This window comes from Camelus bactrianus, chromosome 3 (assembly GCF_048773025.1).
Source record: "Camelus bactrianus isolate YW-2024 breed Bactrian camel chromosome 3, ASM4877302v1, whole genome shotgun sequence".
In the NCBI taxonomy this organism is placed as follows: Eukaryota; Metazoa; Chordata; class Mammalia; order Artiodactyla; family Camelidae; genus Camelus; species Camelus bactrianus.
In genome coordinates, this window is record NC_133541.1 from 76681050 (window position 1) to 76703931 (window position 22882).

Sequence of the window (22882 nt, forward strand, 5' to 3'; positions counted from 1 at the left end):
TGCACCTTCCAAAACAGTATACTGAACACAATCTAAGCAGTTTGGGGCTTTTCAGTACTAATAACACTGAACTATGTTATAATAAAGTGATACAAATGGAAGTTGTTCAAATCTGTAAGGATACTAAATTTAGTGAATAAGGCTCAAATGATTGTTCTTTCTGAATTGTGCCTGCCTTTTACAACATTCTGGTCTTTTCCCTTAATATCAAAATACTGTAATCTATGACTCCCTAGCATGCCTAAGGAGCAAAGTTATTTATCCCTAACTTACTCCTAAATGTATATGAAATTGGAAACAAGATTAAAAAGCTTTGCTAAAATATTAAAGCATGTGTTTAAAGATCTGTGTTTGGCTGCTCATGTATGTTTTACTTGTTGGGAGACAGTGACATCAGGGGAGCTCTTTCTTCACGGTTTTCAGCTAATATACAGAACAGGAAAAGAGCTTAATTTAGCCTCATGATAATTATCCATATATTTCATATTTCTTACAAGGCCAATGAACACCAAGGCAACGTTATTATTTGTATTTACAGAGTAACTGGAACAGAATCATTATTATTTGTACTTACAGAGCAACTGGAACAGAATCTGATCCTTGGAAGGATTTGAATATATCAAACTGAAATCAACTAAATGATTAATATTACTTTTATTCTCTCAAAGTCATCAACAACAAAAAGTTGCCCTGACATCTTTATCTTAGGTAAGGTTTCTTATCTTTTAAGCAAGGTTGAGGTCTAGGGACAGAGCCTCTCAAAGAAATCTCAAGTGCTGTAAGAAGTGGTCAGGAGACCTCTCTTCGGAACAATTAAGCTCAAGGTTAAAATGTGCTGGCATTGCTGAAAGGTTCTTTTAAAGTAATGATCTTGTCCTCAAACAGTTTACTAAAGTTCTCAGGGTAAATTTCAAAACAGCAGGGTATTAACCTTAGTTCTTTGGTCTAATTCCAACTTTGGTAATTATATGCTGCCTATTAAAATTCCCCTTGCTGTTCTAATTTAATAAGATGGTGCTCAGTTCCTGTCAAATATCTCAGAGCAATGCTACCAGCTGCAATGCTTATCCCGTAGAGTGTAATGTTTCAGATGTGATTAAGTGATCATTTAAAATTTTTCAGGAAAGAAGTGGGTCATGCATTCATTAAAATAATTTTCCACTTATGAAGAATATATAAAGTACATATTTAAGTGGCCAAAAATTACTATACCTAAAAATGTCACAGTAAATTTTAGTTTATGTTCTTGGTAAGAGAGTCCTATTTGTAGCTATTATAATTACAAACCGACAAGAAAACTTTTCAAGTATATCATCTTTAAGTTTTACAAAGCAGAGAAAATGCAGTAAAACCCTCAGACTCAGAGCAGAAGTTATCTAGACTCTCCTTCTCAAGATATTGACGGTAGAGTTACTGCGTTTCCCTATTTCTCCAGTCTGTGAATATCATAACTGGGCAGGACTACAGTAAAATATTAGGAAGATAAACAAGTAGCAAAATGAAATTAAACATTACCGTACAGCTACTAAATTTCAACCTTTATCTGGCACCATATTAAAAGGCATTCTGGGAACTGTGATCCTTTGCAGAGAGTAAGTAAGGGTAAAGGAACTTGAAAACAGTAACAGAGAAATAGAATTACTTCTCAAGATTGTACAGACTATTGAAATGAGGTAATAAAACGTATTTTAAGGCTTAAAGATGCAAATATAAGTGGAATCCTAGGTAGAATCATTATCCTTGAAAACTTAATCTGTGATGAGACCCTTAAAAAACAAACAAAAACAAAACAGTGTTTCTGCATTTCACTGTGTCTTAAAGAATACTCCAAAATTAATTCCATCATTTAAGCACACCCTAATTACAGGTTCTGTAAGTTTATATATTACTAAAAAGTCAAAAGAAAAAAAAATCTATTTACTATAAGTGTTTTTCTTATCTGTATATTCTGTTTCTAGAAAAATCTGTCATTGTTCAGAATACTAACATATCACTTAAGGAAAGAAATTATAAATAAATATACTAAGAAAATACCCTATAACCCTTAAAAGTCCAGAATTGTTCTAAGCAAAGCAAACATTTGTAATATTAACAACAAAAAAAAAATCAATTTAAAAACCAAGAGCCAAGAACACCCTTTTTCTTGAGGTTGGCAAACAGCATAAAGATTTCATCAACAGAAGACATTAGGCCTGGCTTTAAAAAGCAAACAAAAGAGGTCTTCACTTCTGATTAGTGTGTCTAGAAAGGAGAAGGCACAGTCAAATTAAATTATTTTCTTCAAAAAAGCAAAAATGTGGTAAAAAATGCAACCACCTTACACTCTCAAAAAGACAAGACTATTAAATTGTTGCTTTTAGTAGTAATAGAGGTTCACAATTCAATCCAAAAATCTTAGAGCTGAATATGTTTTGGAATTTAGATGTCCTCCCCTCCCCAAGATTTAGGAATATTACTTCACAACTGCCAGTCCAGTGGGCAACTGGGTCTAAGCCAACATCCAGAAATCAAACACATTCATATTTCTGCAGTAAATGTATGAAGACTTGAAAAAAAACCCTCATTTGAGTTTAGATCTAGGTCTGCCTTCATCGGGTTTTACTGCCAATTTCTGTTTTTAGAACTTTGTGGATTTTGGATAAAAGACTGTGGACCTAAATTGAAAATATAGAAATAAATCAGGCAAAAGTTCTTAGCTCACTTTACCCTTAGCTTAAAAAATAGTAGGTTACATACATATTGTCTGCGAACTCTTCAAGTTTACAAACTTCAAGATAGCAGTAGAAATTATATTTCAGTTGTTTCTACAGATTACTTATATACTATATTATAGAAGTTTAATTCATATGTTCAAAGAAAATCAAAATTTTATTAATTTTATGATACGAAGTAAAATATATAAAATGCATTCATATTCAAAAGGATAAATTTCTTCCTTTGTAGTACTTTTTAGTTATAAAATAAAAATTATTTCTATAAGTTAATAAAATCTGAAATTGCACTGTATTTGAGCATGGCAAAGCTTACAACTAAAAGGATAAGTGAAAGTCTAGATTCTGGGGTAATGAAAAGTCAGCAGTTGGACAAAGACATTCTCCATTTCTCTGTTCTTTCTGCTATCCTACAGTTTGGGAAAAAAGGAATCTATATAAGAGGAATCAAAATGTTTATTATAAAAGAAGTTGTATGTTCTCTTGAAAACAGTTAATTATAGTGGTAAAGAACATAGAGCCTGGAGATAGGCAGTAAGTAGATATTCAAATTCTAGCTCCACCTTTTACTAGCTTTCTGACCTTAGGAAGCTAGTAAATGCTCTTGTGCCTCAGTTTCTTCATCTGTGAATGGGGAAAATAATAGTACGTACCACATAAAGTTGTTAATGAAAATTAAGTGTTAAATAAAAATAAGTAAAAAATAAAGTGTTAGGAAGAGCAACAGGAAAAATAGAGGAACAGGTAATATTAATAAATATTGGCAAGGTTAATGCAATATTACCAAAAATTTCTGTGATCTTAATTACTTTTTAAACCCAGACTGGCTTAACACAGAAATTTTTAAAAAATACAATAAATGTTTACTTTGCATTTGACTAACTGAAAAACCATGAATTGAAATATTAGTATCTCTATCTTTTTATAATAATTAATAATCATTACCTAAACTTACAATTTTTGTAAAGTCCAGAAAACATCTCAAAGAAAGTTGCTGTGAAAAATCTAACCAGTAGTTTACATATATGGTCAGTACTTGATTAAAAAGATTACTTGATAAGTTGAAATATCTAATTCCATGACCATGGTCAGAGAGCTCATCCATAAGCATCATGGTACTAGAAATACACCACTTTGCTCACTACACAATCTCACAAAGCACTGCACAGAAACTTACCTATCTTCATCTTTGTCATACAGTTGGTAATAATCTCCACAGCCATTCCAAAATGTGTTATCCACAACTTCTTGCCTTCCTGCTGTGGCTCCACCTTCTGGTGTTATCTGGTTATTGTCTGTTTCACTCTGTGTAACTCTTGCGAAAGGCAGATCCAAGAACATACAGTCATGTTCTCCATCATAGTCATCACATTTTATTAAGAGGTCATCTGAGCCATTTTCCTCAACTTCCAAAGCCTCTCTCCACCTCTGAACACTTCTCTGCTTAGCCTCATGCCTATTAAAACCTGTTTCTTGGTCCACCTGGCTTGAACTTATCACTTTCCTAACTTTGGGCCTCACTACCTGTTCAGGAGAACTTCCCTGATTTTTGTCCCTATCACTGGTATTTTGTTCACTGCAAATATGCCTAGGAGCACAGGCTGAATCTTCAGTTGAATTTTCTCCTTGTCTCTCCTGGCTAGTATTATTTTGTTGTTTCTTTCTAACATCTTCATCTTCAGAAGGGGACCTCTGAAATTCCTGATTGCTCTGACTGACAAACTCAGTATCACCAGTAGAAGTTTTCACTAAAGGTGCTGAATCTAACTCCTCAAACCGATCTCTTAATTCACAGTTAAAAGAGGGAACTGGTGGTGAAAGACCAGTATATGCTTCTACCTCTCCATTTTCCAACTCAAATATTGTATTGCCCAGTGCTTCCTGATATCTACTACCTTCCACAACTTCTGCAGAGAGCTGAAGACAGTCATTATCCTCTCCATGTCTGCCATCTGGATCGTAAGAGTCAGTATGAACCAATGTAATTCCATTTTGGACACTTGAAGCATTACAAGCTCCTGGAGTATATTCTCCCTCAGAGTGACTGTGAAGATTCGTACTGCTTCCTAAGGTCTCCCTGCCTTCCTCGCTATGATGTACTGCAGCAAAGGATGGACTGCTCTCAATGGTTTGATTCAATGCTGTATCACCAATGGGAATTTCTGCTTCACTTTTTTCAAATAAAGGGCCACTGGGTAAAGAAGAATGAACTTGATCCAATGGATTGGAACCTTCACAGAGAACAAAACAAAACATATTTAGAGGTATTAATTTAGATAACACTTTGTTTAATAATGACTCCTTAAGTAGGAATCATACCAATTATTACCTATTTGAGAATGTGAGTCAGTTTCTCTGAGAGGTACTTCTAGGCTCCCTAACTTCACTAGGAGGGCAGATTGGTTACCCTATGAATTCATTTATACTATGGTAGGTCTTCTGCACGTTTTTCACCCCAATCCTACTACCTAAAACATTTTATAAAAGATATTTAAAAGAGAGGCTACTAAGAGACTACACAATGAGAGGCATTAGTGAAGTCACAGGGTAACCAATCTGCTCTCCTAGCTGCTGGAGTATGCAATTCAAACTTAAGTTCTTTTACTACATGCAGATTTTTTTTAAAAGTGCTTATAATCAATATAAGAACAGGTAACCGATCTAACAGAAAAGAGACTCCATTGTATTTTATGTCAATTCAGAAAATTATATCTGTCTATAGATACATAATACTAGATTTGAAGATTGTATCTGTCTATAGATACATAATATTAGATTTCTACCCCCAAAATGAATTGCTGTAATATATCTATAATAATAAATTAACCTTAGCTATGTTATAGCTATGACTGAAAAACTACAAAAAAGTCAGTATGTTGATTCTCTTTGCCATGGTGTCAGAATTGTGATATAAGAGTAAAATCATATTTATTTCATAAATTACTTTAAACATGACTATCTTTTACCACCACCAATGTAATAACAGAAAATAGACATTCAGACTCGTTGGAACAAAAATTTATAAATTATAAATAACTGAAAAGAAGTCTTGTCATGTCACAAAAAGTCTTCTTTAACAGAACGACCTTAGCTAATAATTCAGATTCTTGCACATAAATAACAGTAAAAAAAAATCCAGAATTATCAAATTTGCTCAGGACAAGAGGAAGATGACATTCTAGTCCAAAAATGTGTAGTTATACTTCATGAATATCTGTAAAATTCTTTTGCAAACCAATGAATAATTAAGAAATTTTAATTGAATGGCTAAGCATTACTTGACATTTGTATTTTATAGAATGATTCTAAAAAAATCAAATTAATCCAGTTAAATTTATGTTTTACACATAAAACAAGAAACATTTAAATGTAATATGCAGGGAAAAATATACTCAGTTCACATTAAAAAATGTTTTTTGATTGAAAGATGGAAGATATCCTCTGGCTGAAGGATATGACATGACAATATAACCACTTCCATGACAATGTAGTTATAATTTAGTGATTAGCCACATTGTACTTTCTTTTATGTTTAAATGTACATACTATTAACATCAAATTCAATAAAAATTTAAAAACAGAATTACTTGATAGAAAATATACAGCATTTATACTCATAGATACGCATAAAACCAACTCACTATTTCAAGTATTATAAGATCAATTCTTACATGCTTATTAATAGCTTTTAAATAATTCTATGCTGCATACCTGAGGAATTTTCTTTTGGAACATCATCTAGTTCCAACACTTCATAGTCATCACCAGCCCGACCTAAGCTTCTTTCATGCCTAGTCATACATGGTTTAAAACTGACATATGCATGTCTTCTGCCGTATCTCCTGCCTGTGATTGTCTGATATCCTCCTGCTGGTTTGGGCCAGGCAGCCTTGCTGGATTCTTGATCCATTGCTGAGAAACAGAGTTAAAAATAAAAGAGGCACAGCAATGACCTTTATTCTGACATCTGGGGTAATGTTTCAATATATATGTTACTATTCGCCAAATCATATGCTACTGAACATCAAGTGCACCTTACTTGCACCATAAAAATAAACATGAAATACTATGTTATGACTGTTACCTCTCTACCCCCTAAAACACCATTTAAAGTTTGGTTCCTGTTAGCTAGTATATGTAAAATAGATAAATAAGTTTCTTTTGTATAGCACAGGGAACTATACTCAATATCTTGTAGTAATCTATAATGAAAAAGAATATGAAAATGGATATATGTTTGTATATGTATGACTGAGGCATTATGCTGTACACCAGAAATTGACACATTGTAAACTGATTATATTTCAATTAAGAAAAAGAAAAGTTTGGTTCCTTCAAGGTATTTCAGATTTGTATACCTACCAAAATTTTTTTCCGTATGCCAAATTACTAAACTGCAAAAGCTCCTCAAGGATTGGAGAATGATCCTCCAAATTACCTAAGTACCTTATGTACAAGTGCTCAATACGTATTTGTTGAATGAATTCCTCGCACATGATATGATATAAAAGTGAATACATTCCTGTCACAGGTAACAAGTAATTTCTTTAAATGGTATCTGTACTATCATAAAAAATGAACTGGACCAAATAAAATATATCCCAAAGATTAGGGTCTGGTAAAATTCTCCAAAAGAAAATACTGATGAGCCAAGTCAAACATATGCTTCAACACCTTTAAATACTACCAATGGTATACATATGGTAAGAAAAGCCACCAACATGTGTACAAGTTGAATACTAAGTTCTGATGCCTGAGTGATATACAGTAGCAAACAGAAGTGTCTTTTACGAAGTAGGACATTATCTCACACACATAGTATAAATGTGCTTAGTCAGTTGGATTTTACATATATTGTACAGGCAGTAAACAAAATACGTTCTCACAGTATATAGAATAGCCAATAAATGAAACAGTTACTTAGTTTTTGCTTTACAGCATTAAAATAAGAAATATAATTGCCTCTAAGCACAAAGAAAACAAACATGTATTCATAACATATAATACCAAGTGTTGCATTATGTTATTTCATCCCCTAACAAACCTTATGAGGTAGATACTGTTATTTTGTTTTAAAGATCAAAAAATTAGGATTAAGATTAATTACTTAAGATCTTGTCCAGTAACCCAATGTTGACTCTAGAACAAGTACCCTTAGCAATACCTCCAAAAAAGAGCTTCCAAAGTGGAAAGCACAATAGATATCAAAGGAGTGTAGAAAGGAAATACAAGAATTTTTTCTTAAACTCAATTTTTAATCAAAAATTAGAAATCAAGCTTTATACACATTCAGTATATAGATCGAAACTGGCTCTAAGAAAGACCATGATCGTGTGTCACCTATGGTACTAAAGGAATCTGGAGGGAAATACGAAGTCCTCAATGTGGAGGAACTGACAGAGACTCCTTGCTTACCTGCTGGCTCTTTTTCAGTATACTGTGACATAAATGGCAGTGTCTGTGTGCCCAGTACAGTGGAATTATGGATGTGATTTAGTTTTTACCCACAAAATGGATAAGCTGCAGAAGATTCCTACAAAGAAACCATGGGTTAAAAAAATGTATTAATAATACAAGCACAACACAAAAATGGCAAAACTAATACTTCTCCTAATTAAGCTCTTTTCTAGCCCATAATAATGACGAAAAATACAGTAGAATTGGACAAGACAGTCAAAAAACCTCAAAATTATCAAGACGGCTGCTTGAAAACAGATTTATATCTCCTCTTGAAAAATCCTGCCTTAAGTATATACCATCCTGAAGATTCAGGATAACAATACACATATAATTTATGAGGAAATGAGCAACTATATTGGGAGAAGTGTTGACTAGAGTATGTGACCAACTGGAAGTCTACTACATATTATGCTACCTTTGCTTCTCCATCAAGCACTATAGTTCTTTTAGCCCTGGCATCATTAAAAGAAGAGAACACTAAGAACATAAACTTCATTTAAAAAATGTATAATGGTTCACCACAATTAATAATTAATGTGTTTTAAAGATGATATACTCATTCTTGATCATTCAGATATTTTAAACCCAACAACCTATTCTAAATTCTAAAAACTAAAATTTACCATGTAACATAAAAAGACTTTCATCTGTTTTGAAATTAATCCATTTATTTACTATTTTAAAAGCTGCAACTTGTGCTTTTTTTAAAGTTTGGCAAAAGCTTAGTTTTTTTATTTAAGCACCTTATTTAAACACGAGCTATTGCTAATTGTCTATCACCAACTCAAATGTGTTAGAAGATGACAGTTTTGCAAATAAGTTTAACTATATACGTTATCCATCTAGCCACATCTAGCTATATATTAACATACATAAAAGTACACAAACACATTCTCCCATATAAATTATAAATTCAGCAATAGGTTGTGATCCTCTAATATAGATGAATCAGGTCAGATTGTTAGCAATAGCTAAAAGGTAAAAGAATATCAAAATTATAAAAAATCTGAAATTCTTATCATTTCTATAGTTGTCTATTTGCAGAATCTGCTAGTCATGGCTTGGAAGTTTTCTTGTGTAGCAACCTGTAAGGTTCAACTGTTAAACTTTTGAGATGAAATGGGTTTAGTATCCCTGGTAGCAAGAGGTAACCTGAGAGAGTGCTAAACGTAATTAATTACTACCCTTCTCTAAAAACTTTTATGTAAACTATTGTAAAAGAGGAGCAACAAACTTAGCATTGGTAAAGTGAAAATTACATTACAAAGCCTAACTCAAATATAAAATATACGTAATCAGAAACATAATTCAAAAATTTTATATTTAAGTAGATAAAAGCTTGTATTTTCAAATTGTTCTGATAAAGCCTCTATCTCACTGAGTGATTATTATAAACTTCACATTCTGTTTTTTAAAAAAAGGTGTTACAAAATTTTTTTTTAAGACTATCAACAGAAATCTGTGAAGAAAGAATTGAATGAGCATATATCCCATATCCAACACACTAGAACAATAAAGATTTTCTGTGGTTTACTGGGAGCATAATTGACTAAGCGGGGAAAAGAGTGAAGAGGAGTTAAAGAAAAACTGAGATGAAAGAATAAAATATTAATCCATTAAAAAGCAAGACGAAGAACATTCCTCAAACTTACCTCTCATTTAAATAGGAAGATCTCTGATTCAGACGTGTCACAAATAAAAAACTCTACTCAACCCACCCTCCTTTGAGATACAGAAGTCAAATCAGCTCAAAATTTAAAAGTTGCAGAGATTTATTTTCATGTCAATGAGCCAAGAAAAGAAAAAAAAAAAAGGTTTACAAGAAATACACAGAAAATTCAATGTTCTACATGCCAAAAGGTAGCAAATTTCATTTGATGATAAGAATCAGAGAATGTGTTCAGAATAAATTAATGTATCTGTGACAGACACTTAGATGTATGCTACTACCAAAACAAAAGGGAGAGGGGGGAACATGTATGAGTCGGGTTAGGGAAAAACAGAAACAAGAAGCCTGGCAAAATGCTGAAGCAAGATGGTATGTACATGGAGGTTCCTTGTACTCTACAGAAATTTGTTTGGAAATTTTCATGATGGAAACTTTTAAATTATTCTCCTTGTCTCTGAAATCATTTGTTGAAGAACTGTTTACATAAAATAAAGTATAAAACTCTTAAGCACACATTATAATTCAATGAATTTTATGTAGATCAAGATACAAAACATATACCATCACTTTAGAGGGTTCTCTCTTGCCCTTACAAGTCACTGACTCCTCTCAACCCAAAGGCAACCACTCTGTTGACTTCCATTACCCTAGTTTAGTTTTTCCTATTTTAAACTTCGTCATACATCACTAATTATTTTGTGTCTACTTTTGCTCAATACAATGTTTTGGGATTCATTCTTATTGTTATAAAAATACTTTTTTTTTTTTTTACCTTTCTTGGTTGCATATAACCTAGAATTACTGGGACACGGTATAAAGCCATGTTTATTAGCTGTAACAGATACTGACAGTTTCAAAAAGTGGCTGAAACAACTTACATTCCCATCAGCAATATTTAAAGTATCAGTTGTTTCACATCCTTGGCAACACTTGATATTGTTTCATATCCTTGATAACACTAGATACTATCATCCTCTAATTTCAGCCATTCTGGTAGGGGTATGATGGTACCTCATTGTGACATTTCCCCGATGAGTAATAATGTAGAGCACCTTTACCTAGGCATATTGGCCTTTTGGATTTTTTCTTTTATGAAGAGCCTGTCTGCTTTTTTGCATATTTAAAAAATTGTGTTCTTTACATTTTTCTTTTTGATTTGTAAAAGTTACTTATATTTTCTGCCAGATTTACTTAGTGTGAGTATATTCTTGCAGTCTGTGGCTTGCCTTTTCTCTTTAATAATGTCTTCATGAATAGAAATTTGTAATTTATTGTAGTCTATCAATTTTATGTTCTATTTAAGAAATTTATACCTATCCCAGGGTGATGAAGATATTCTCTTAGGTTTTCTTCTAGAAACTTGATTAATATTAGCTTTTACACATTGAGATCTATGATCCAACTCATATGAACTTTTGAAAATAGTATCAGGTAAAAAATCAAGGTTCATTATTTCCCAAATATCCAATATCCAATTTACCTAACACATTTTTTTCCATTTTTTAAATTGAAGTACAATCAATTTACAACATTGTGTCAATTTCTGGTGTACAGTATAATGTTTCAGTCATAGATACACATACATATATTCCTTTTCATATTCTTTTTCATTATAGGTTACTATAAGATATTGAATATAGCTCCCTGTGCTATACAGTATAAGCCTGTTGTTTTAATACAACTTATTAACAATAAATGTTTTTTCTTATTAACTTCAGTGGAAATTTTGTCATTAGCCAAGAAACTACACTTGTGAAGACCTATTTATAGACACTCATATTCTTCCATTGGTCTTTTTGTCTATCTTGTTTTCTAATACAACATTGTCTTAATTACTGTAACTTTATAACAAGTGTTGAGACATTTACATTTTGATATAAATTTTGGAATCATTTGATCAAACTTTTAAAATTCTAGGATTTTTACTGACATTGTATTGAACCTACAGCTCAACTTGGAGGAAATTGATATTTTAACAACACTGACACAGGGAACTATACTCAAAACCTTGTAATGGTCTATAATGAAAAAGAATATGAAAAGGAATACATGTGTGTGTATATATATATATGAATCACTATGCTGTACACCAGAAATTAATATGACATTATAAATCAGCTATACTTCAATAAAAAATATTGACTTTCCACACTATTCAGCCATAAAAACCGACAACATAACGCCATTTGCGTCAACATGGATGTTCCTGGAGAATGTCATTCTAAGCGAAGCCAGAAAGAGAAAGAAAAATACCATATGAGATCGCTCACATGTGGAATCTAAAAAAAAGAAACACAAAACATAAATACAAAACAGAAACAGACTCATAGACATAGAATACAAACTTGTGGTTGCCACGGGGGTGTGGGTGGGAAGGAACAGACTGGGATTTCAAAATGTAGAACAGATAAACAAGATTATACTGGGAAATATATACAAGATCTTATGGTAGCTCACAGCAAAAAAAAAAGTGACAATGAATATATATATATATGTTCATGTGTAACTGAAAAATTGTGTTCTACACTGGAATTTGACACAACATTGTAAAAAGACTATAACTCAATAAAAAAATGTTAAAAAAAATTGACTTTCCTACCACATAAAGATGGAATATCTTTCCACTTAAATATTTTAAAATGTCCCTCAGCACTGTTTTATAATTTTCAACTAGAAGTTTTGCCCAAGTTTTTACTAGATTTATTACTGGTTATTTTACATATTTTGATGCTAATCTAAATGTAATTTTCTAATTTTCTTTTATATTTTTTGGTTGCTAATATACAACTTAAAATAAATTTCTGCATATTGTCCTTGTATCCAGTTATCTTGCTAAATTCACTTACTCTAAAACTTTGCTGGTATACATATTTTCTGAAACTTTTTTCTTTCCGATTTTTAAAATTAATCTTATTTATCTAAGGCACTGGTTAGAATTCGAGTAAAACACTGACTAAAGAGAAGGATGTTGAACATGAAACAAGTTTTTCATTGAGTATGATGTTAGCTATAGATTTTTAGTCGATAATGTTTATAAAATTAAAGATGTTTCCTTCTATTTCTAGTTTGAGGATTCTTAGCACAACAGATACTGAGTTTCATCACTATTTACAGAGATGATCCTACAATTTGTCTACATTGTTCTGTTAAAGAGACAGATTACATTGATCAATTGTAAAACATGAAACCAACCTTGTATTCCAAGGAGAAAATCTGTGATACCTTTTTTACATATCACTGGATTATTTTTATATCTACATTCTTGTGAAATATTGGCCTATAATTTTCTATTTTTTGTGACATTCTTGTCAGGATTTCCTACCAAGATAAATGCTAAAATGATAAAATGTTCTGGGATATGTTTTCTTTTTTAATTCTCTGAAGTGTCTGTGTAAAATTAGCATTATATCTTACTTAAATGTTTGAGAGCTTTACCAGTGAAGCCATCTGAGCCTGGGTTTTTCTTTGTGGAAAAGTTTTTGATAAATTCAACTTGTTTAATACATTAATGGACAACTTAAGAGTTTCCATTTCTTCACATGTCAGTTTTGATAAACTGTGTTTTTCAAGGATTATGACTTTTCATTCAAGTTATCAAGTATAGTAATATAAAGTTGATTTCAAACCACCATAATAAAGTCAATAGTACAAAAAAGCAAGTCTCAAAACTTTTGTTTCCAAAATGTATATAAAATGCTTTTGATATACTATAGTCTATTAAGCATGCAATAATAGTATTGTGCCTAAAAACACAATGGACATACCCTAATAGAAACATATTTTATTGCCAAAAAACACTAACCATCAGTGAGCAAAGGCTGTTGGAAAAATGGCACCAAAAAACTTGCTCATTTCAGGGTTCCCACAAACCTCAGTTTGTAAAAAAACAGTATCTGCGAAGCACAATAAAACAAAGCACAATAAAACAAAGTATGCCTGTTTAAAGCAATAAATTTCTCTCAAAGCACTGCTTCGGTTGCACTCAAGTTTGGATGTAATACTTTTGTTGTTTTTCAGATCAAAACGTTTTCTAATTTCCATCATGACTTCATTTTGATTCATGGACTATTTAGAAATGTCTTTATTAATTTTCAAACACTTGGAGCCTTTCTAGGCATTTTTCTGTTACTAACTTGTAATTAATTCTACAGTGGTCAGAAAACACACACTGCCTAATTTCAATCCTGTGAAATTTGATGATACTTCTTTAAGAATCAGAATATTTTGGCAAATGTTCCATGTGCACCTAAAAAAAAAGTACAATCTTCAGTTAGATAAAATGTTCTATAAATGTCAATTAGGTCAAGTTGATTAATCACATCATTCAAGTTTTCTATTCCTTTCTGACATTTTTATATAATTGTTCTTGTAAATGTATGTTTAAAATCTCCAACTATGAATGCATGTCTACATTTCCTATTAATTGTATTAATTTCTGTATTCAGAACCTGTATTTTGAGGTAAACACACACTTAGGATTACATCTTCTGGATGAACTGACCTACTTATTATGACATTTTCCCCTTTATCTCTTATAATACTTCTGGCCTTAAGTCTATTTCATACAACAATAATATAGGCACATTAGCATTCTTTTGGTAAGTTTTTGTAAACAATATTTATTCAATCTTTTTATTTTCATATTATGTGTGCCTTTAAAGTGTTTTTTTTTAATACCATGCAAACACTAACCAAAAGAGAAAGCAGTAGTATTAATATCAGATAAAGCAGACTGCAGAAAAAGAAATATTATCAGAGATAAAGACTATTATATAACAATAATGGAGGTCAATTCACTAAGAAGACACAACAGTCCCAAACATATGTACACCTAACAACGGAGGCTCAAAACACAGAAGCAAAAATTGCTAAAACAAAAAGGAGAAATAGACAAATCCACAATTATACTTGGAGACTTCAACTCTTCTCACAGTGACCGACCAAACAAGTAGACAAAATCTCAGTAAGGAAAAAGAAAGTCTAACAAGCATCATCAATCAACCTGACCTGACAATTACAGAATACTTAATATAGAAGTATAATTTAGTATTTAATATGTAATACAGAATTTATAAAATATTCTACTCCACAGCAGCATAACATACATTATTTTGAATTGCACATGGAACATTTACCAATACTGACCATATTCTGACTCGTAAAATTTCAAGGAATTCAGACAAAATTATACAAAGTATATTATCTGTCTTTAACAAAATTAAGCATAGATATGTTATAGAAATAGGCAACATCACCAAATATTGGAAATTTAAAAATATACTTCTAAATAATCCATAGGTCAAAGTGAAAGTCACGTAAGAACTCAGAAAAAAATCAACATAAAATTTGTGGGACCACCTAAAGTAGTGCTTAGAAGGAAAAGAAGGAAGGTTTCAAATCAAAAGCCTAAGCTTACACCTAAAAAAAAAAAAAAAAAAAAGAAGAAATAGTAAAGCGCAGAAATCAATGAAATTGAAAACTTTTTAAAAAGCAGTAAAAAGCTGAATCTTTTGAAAAATTAACAAAATCGATTAATCTAGAAAGACATAAGAAAGGACACAATGCCAGTATCAAGAATGAAAAAAAAAATCACTGCAGGAGCTACAGACATTAAAAGGATAATAAAGAGACAACTTAACGGCAATTAATAGATGAAAGAGACAAAGTCCTTGAAAAACACAAACTGCTAAAGCTCATACAGTAAGTAACTCCTAGTCAAAGACTGAAAGTTTTCAAGAAAAAAATTAGATCACCCTAATCATCCTATACCTGTTAAAGTAATTACATTTATCCTTTAAAACCTTTCAACAAAGAAAATTCTAGGTCCAGATGGGCTAGGATGCAAACTCTGACAGACATTTATGAAACAAATGCTAATTCTATCCAAAATTTTCAGGAAACACGAGAGGAACAAACACTTTAAACCTGTGAGGCCAACATCCTGATACAAAAATACCCCAATTACATGAAAAGGTATCCCTCATGGACATAGATAAAAAAAAAACTACTCAATGAAGTATTAGAAAACTAATCCATCAACTATGAAAATGATAATATAACACAACCAAGTGAGGTACATACATCTAGAAAACGTCAGGTTGATTCAACATCTGAAAATAAATCAATGTAATTTACCTTATTAACACATCAAAAAAAGATACACCATAAGATCATCTAAATAAATACAATTAAAACATTTCACCACTCAATGTCCACTCATTATTAAAAAAAAAAAACAAACTCTCAGCAATCTTAGAACAGAATGGGGACATCTTTAACTTAATAAAAGAAGTATTATACTTAATACTTAATCTAACAATATGTAATATAAAATAATAGCCTGATAAAAGGCCATATTATACTTAATAATGAAAGACTGAAAGCTTTCCTCTTAAAATCAGAAACAAGCCAGGATATCTGCTCTCACCACTCTTATTCAACACCATACTGGAATTCCTAGCCAGTTCAACAAATAAAGAAAGAGGGTGAGGGGTTGATAACATACCAAGTGAAAATGAAAGAAACAAAAGTGTTCCATAGTCACAAATCACGTAACTATCTACATGAGAAAATCCAAAAGAATCTACCAAAAAAAAAAAAAAGTTACTAAAATCAGTGAATTTAGCAAGGTCACCAGATCCAAGGTCAGTATACAGGAACCAGTTGTATTTCTATATACTGTCAGTGAACAGCTGGACACTGAAATTTAGGAAAATTATCATAATAGTATCAGAAGTAATGAAATACTTAAATATAAATCTAACAAAATATGAGCAACAACACCTGTTGAACGATGAAACTAAAAAGCTAATGAAAGACAAACTAGATCCTTGATTAAGACCAAATAAATGCAGTTATCTTATTGTCACTGATTGGAAGATGGAATATTAAGATGTCAGTTCTTCCCAAATTTATCAATGCATTCAATATAATCAAAAATAACAACCCCTCAGTAGTTTTTGCAAAAACCAACAAGTCACTTCTAAAAAGTTTTATGAAAAAGCAAAGGAACTAAAATAGCCAGGATGATTTTGGAAAAGAATAAAGTTGAAGGATTTACATTATCTGATTTCAAAATTTATTATAAAGCAACAATAATGCTGACAATGTGGCATTGGCAAAATGACAGATACAAAGATCAAGGGGACAGTCCAGAAATAGACTCATATATGTGGTCAACTGATTTTTGACTATGTTAATGGGGGAAGGTAAAGTCTTCCCCCCCAAAATGGTGCTAGAACTGGGAAAATAAACCTTGACCCCTACCTCACACCATACACAAAAATTAACTCAAAATGGATGCTACACCTCGACATTCAAACCAAAACAATAAAATCTGTAGAAGAAAACTTAAGAGGAAATCTGCACAATTTTGCACCGAGCAAACAGAACACAGAAATACCAATCATAAAAGAAAAACTGACAAACTGAATTTAATCAAAATTAAAAGCTCTTCTATTTTAAAAAGTTGGGGATATGAAAAAGTATGCCTCAGGCTGCACTGTGTGTGTATGCATTTGTGTAGGTTCAAGGACTTGTATAAAAAAATGTATAAAGAATTCTTCCAACTCAGTAAGACAACAATTCAATGTTTAAAAATGGGCAAAAGATTTGAACACATACCTTACAAAGGAAGACATACAAAGTACCCATAAACACATGAACAAACACTCAGCATCATTAGTCACAATAAATACAAATTTAAAATACAGTGTAAGCCTACTACATACCCACCAGAAGGGCTAAAATTAAAAAGACTGAATTAACCAAGTGTTAATGAGGATGTAGAGCAACTGGAGCTGTAAAATGGGAAACAGCTTGACAGGTTCTTACACTTAAACATTCATTTACAGTACAACCCAACAAATGCATTTCTAAGTATTTACCCAAGAGAAATGAAAACGTATGTTCACACAAAAACTCATGAATGAATGTTCTTTTATTAATAACAACCCCAAACTGGAAACAATCCAAAAATCCATAAATAGGTGAAATGGTCAACAATCATGGTAAATCAAATACCATAAACTACTACTACTTCGCAATAAGAAGTTGTGAACCAGCTAAACACACAAACACATGGATTATCCTTAAAAACATGCTGAAAGAAAAAAAGTTGGATGCAAAAGAGTACATATTACATAATTCCGTTTATACAAAATTCTAGAACAAATGAAACCCATTTATAATGAGAAAAAAGGACAAACTGTTTCCCAGAGCTGAGGGTGAAAATGCGATTTACTGTAAAAGGGCAGAAAGAAACTTTTGGGGATGATAGAAACATTCTATATCTTGACTGTAGTAATGAAAATATGCTACTCCTGATTGTGATGGTCATGACATGGGGGTTAACATTTGTCAAAACACACTGAGCTGTACATTTTAAATATAAACATTTTATTGTATGCAAATTATCCTCAATAAAATTGACTCTTTAAAAAAGAGCTCTCTTGGGAAGACATTAACCAGGGAATACTGGTGATGCCCTTATATGACACTCAAAAGATGTCAAAAACATCAATAAAATTCAATACGCATTTATGGTTTTCTACAATGTTATCAGAAATGAAAGACAACAATAAAATCATCTTAGAAAGCTGAGAATAGAAGAAAACATTTTACCTATTACAGTCTCCATTTGTCAGAAAGCTTCAGCAAACATCATAAACGATGCTAACACATCAGAAGCATTCCCCATAAAGTCAGAAACCACCAAGTTTTTAGTTATCACTGCTATTATTTAACTTTATGTAGGATGTGTAATAGCCACAGCAATGAGGAAAACACACAACAAAATTTAAGAGAAAGACACAAAACTGTGAATATTTTCAGATAATCATCTCAAATAAAGTGATTAGATACCTGATAAATAGAAAAAATTTAAAAGCTTTCCTACAACTGGAGGGGGAGAAAAAAATGTTACTGAAAGTTTCTATCCATCAGAGCAATCAAATCATAAAACAGCTAAGAAAACTAAGAAGGAATGTCATATATATGGAGGAAAAAACTATAAAGTTTTCCCTAAGCAAGATGTGACTAAAATGTAGACACTTACCACGCATACATATATTTCTGAGAGGAGAGACTCAATATCACAAAGGTCAGTTTGCTCCAAATTAATCTGAAATTTCAATATAATCTCATTCAAAACACCTAAGGATTTTTTATTTAATTGACAAGTTGAGTCTAAAGTTCATTTGAAGAAGAAATGCATAAGAGTCAAGAATAATTTTGAAAAGAATAATGAGGGACAAATGGTTATCAAAATTTTAAAATATGCATACTCTTTTTAACCCAGTAATTCCATTTCTAGGAATCCATGCTTCAGAAATAATCATAAATAGAGGAAGTTTCCTGAGCAGTTGAATCTGAGGGTGAAGGCAGAACTAGAAGGGGAAGTGGGAGTGGTACTTTTTACCTTACATTCTTCCAGTTTGAATTTTTAAAATTTAAGAAGATTTAAATTTTGTAATTAAAAACTAATCAATAAATTTATCTTCAAATAAAGCATTTTTTGTGATAGCAAAAAGAAACTAATTTAAATGTCTTTCAGTAAGAGAATGTGTAAACAAATTATAGCCCATTCAAACTAATGAAGCATCATTTAGTGTTTTAAGAAGTATCAGGGAGACATATAACAAGATATCCAAGATACATAATTTAGTGGAAAAAAAAGTGATGTATCAATCCTTTGGTATACCCTTCAAACTTTCCCCTCCAACTTTATATGTATGCATATGTGTTTAAAAGCGCATTTGGAAAGATGTACACACAGTAATCGGCTAACTCTGGACACTGTAATGAGGTTGTGGAATGAAAGAAAATGGTCACATTTTACTTAATAGTCCTTTTTCTGTATGGTTGAATTTTATATCAAGTTTGCGTATCTGTAATTAATTAAAAAATTAGAACAGTGATTTCATATAAAAATGATAAATTCCAGAAGACAACTAAAAATTGTAAAAAACAGTTTAAACGTTTTTAAAATATTCTAAACGTTATCTTCATGCTTATTTACATAATCAGCAAATGATCTATAGTCTTCAGCAGAGATGACTGCCATTTTAAAGAAATTTAACCAAATAGTTCATGATAAAAACTAACAATATATTAAGCCTTAAAATAAATCATAAACTTCCCAGAACCAGCAGATTCAAAGCAGTGTCTATGCGTATGTTAAAAAAATAATAATGTCTGGAGAGGTAAGTCTCCTGTATAGATTCCTCGTCCCAGCAAAAAGACTACCTCCTTCCCTTTTCTTCAACTTGGTCTGAGCAGCTTTAAACTCACCATTTTGAATGTGCGCAGAATGATTAACAAGCAGTAATCTTAGGCCGAAATTGAAGGTGCATCTGCCAGAGGCGTGCTCTAACCTGACAGCGCTAACAGGGAGAAGCATTGATGGAATGGTGCTAATATCGGGAGAAGAACGACTGCTATGGTCTGTACATGGTGTCTGCGTGCCCGAGCCTCGGTGACAATCGGGAAAAATGCAAATAGTCAGTACGGCGACGGCAACGGAAGGTTTTTCAGGGGAGCGGGGCTGCAGGCCTGTGGCGTAAGATGGGTCAGCTCTACAAGGGGTGACTGGAAATGGGCAGAGGACGGGTGGGAGGTGATGGGGGAACACTCTTCTAATACACTAACGAGTGAGGGGAGAAAGGCCACAGGGGTCCTTGGCCAAGACACCAAGGACAGCAGAAGAGGCAGCAAGAAAAAACGGCCGGTGGAGACCCCCGACACCAATCGATGCCACAGCCGAGGGCAGCGGGAGCGGCGGGCACGCACCAGAGCATGGCCCCTGGTCCGGGCAGGACAGGGCCCAGGAAACGAAGGCCTCTCACAGCCATCAACCCCACCCACCATGGCCGACGGAGCGGACCAGGGACAGGCCCCGCTCCTTCCCGAGGACAGAAATTAAGAAATGGAAGAGATGAAGGCAGCAATCTCCTCGCCGTGACCCTCACATTCCCCAAATCGGAACAAGCCAGATTGAAAAAAAAAATCCCCTCACCGAACTGTGCAGCGGCTCCGAAGCGAGAACAGCGATAGATCCTCCACCCGCCACCGCCGCCTTCTTCTCCGCCTCCGACTCCTCCCCCGCTGAACGCGCAGCGGCTGGTGGCGGCGGCGGAAGCAGAGGTGGCGGCGGCGCGCCCCGCCCCTTGCGCCGCTGGTGGGGGAGGAGGGAACTCAATCCCCGCCCCCAAACAGAGTCGACCAATAGGCTTAAAGGACCTCTGCGGGAAAAATACACGTATCCAATCGGAACCTGAGGAGTGGGCTCACGTCAATGGTTGGGACGTGGCAGAAGAAGGGAAAAATACTTGAAATGTCTCTACACTTTGGTCCCCCTTTCTCTTAGGGGGAACCTCACCGATTGGCCGAAGAGCGGAAAGACGGAGCCACACTCCGTCCCCAACCCGCTCCTGGCCCTGCCTCCTTTCCCTGCAGCACTGCGACGTTTGGGAGGGGGCGGGGCACCGTGCTGGGGTTGGAACCGCACGGCCTTTTGTGGTTTGGGCTGAGAGAAAAGGGCGGGGTCTCAGGGAAAGGGAACGGGGTGTGGAGAACTGAAAGAACTGGCGCAGCTAGACTTTCAGAAATTCCAGCAGCAACAACAAAGATGGAGGCATTAAAATCAATCCTAATTTGACTGGAAATGTAACTAACAAGATTAGGGTCTCCTGGCATAAAGTTCAGTCCTTTTCAGTTCAGATATGGTGGGGCCTAGAAAAAATAGCAGACGGAGGAACGGCACATCTTCCTCCCTGACACCCTTGACTGCGCACTATATAATGACTTCTCCCTTCCCACCCCTTCAGTCAGACCCCTGCTCCCTCATTTCTGAGTCTGTTGGGGGTGGGGGCGGGGTATAGGGGATGCCTGCTTTTCCTCTGTATAGCTGTGGCCTGACCAGAGCCTTCCAGTGTGCATCTTGGGGCTGATGGGTTGTCAAGCCGAGAAATAACAGCTCCCATCACATACAACTAAAATAAATACAACAGCTGTAGTCCCTGAACACCTTGCTTAATTTAAACAGAGATAACAGTTTAGTTAGTCATGGCACTGATGCTAAATTGTTTCTTCTTCTTGCACATGTCCTCTTCTCTGATTACATTCCCACTCCCCTCCCATCTTATTCCCCAACCCTCTTCAACCCCTCCAAACACAGGCTCAATGCCCAAGATATATTTATCGCGTCCCCTCCGCCAAGAGTTAAAGAGCCCCACTTCTTGTGCTGTCCTTGGCAACTGCAAAATTTCCTGCCAGTGAACCGAGGCTAATTTTTTTTTTGCTGTTGATGAAAACAAATTATCCAAAATTTACTATAGAAACTTAGACTATGACAATTTGCTAGACGTTTTGTGAAACCAAATCTAAGTCTCAGCCCACTCCTGTAGTACATTTCTTACCAAGAAACCATTTCCCATTTGGTATTTCTCTGCTTTACATATGTTGCTCTAAAACTGGTGACTCTCCATCCAAGTCTCTCCCTCTGGAAGAGAACTGATAATTTAATCACATTTCCCTGATCTCCCTTTAGAGTGTTGCATATTGATTCAACTGGATACACTAACCTGTTTGTTGGGGCAGAGTTTCTGTTGGGGCAGGGTTCCCCTAATTTCAGTCTCTTTCATACCATAACTGTGTTTACCACTCACAGTATTATATATTATTTTCTTTAAATGTGTTTTGCCTTCATTTTCTTTGAGAGAAGTTTTATAAAAGTACTATAAATGGAAAACCTATATCACCTCTCCTAAGTTGAAAGTAACAAAGAAAAGTGAACACAGAACAATGATTTTAAATTCTGGTGCTAGAGACTATTTTTTGTACTAACATCTCTGAGCCTAAAGCCCACTCCCTGTGAAGAGAAGGTTACCAACCATTAGACACACGTTAAAAAACAAGCAGGCAAATGGCATTTATGTGATGATGTAATCAAAAGATAGACAAACAGAACCAAAATAGGAATCACTCTCTCACTATGTGAGTCATTGTTTTTAATCATGTACGCACGTCCAAATTAAAGTCATCC

The 22882-nt window shown here is 33.7% G+C and overlaps 1 protein-coding gene across 2 annotated transcripts in view; it reads right to left on the minus strand.

Moving 5' to 3' along the window:
* Nucleotides 1-21010, minus strand: part of PJA2 (praja ring finger ubiquitin ligase 2) — a 51649-nt gene extending 30639 nt beyond the window's left edge. For both annotated transcript variants that reach the window (XM_010971470.3, XM_045507931.2), the window contains exons 1-4: nt 20855-21010; nt 8127-8244; nt 6423-6623; nt 3889-4942 (exon numbers count right to left, since the gene is read on the minus strand). In XM_010971470.3, coding sequence (XP_010969772.2) covers nt 3889-4942; nt 6423-6623; nt 8127-8157 — 1286 coding nt within the window. In that variant the 5' untranslated portion in view covers nt 8158-8244; nt 20855-21010. The remainder of the gene's footprint in view (nt 1-3888; nt 4943-6422; nt 6624-8126; nt 8245-20854) is intronic.
* Between the last annotated feature and the right edge of the window lie 1872 nt (nt 21011-22882).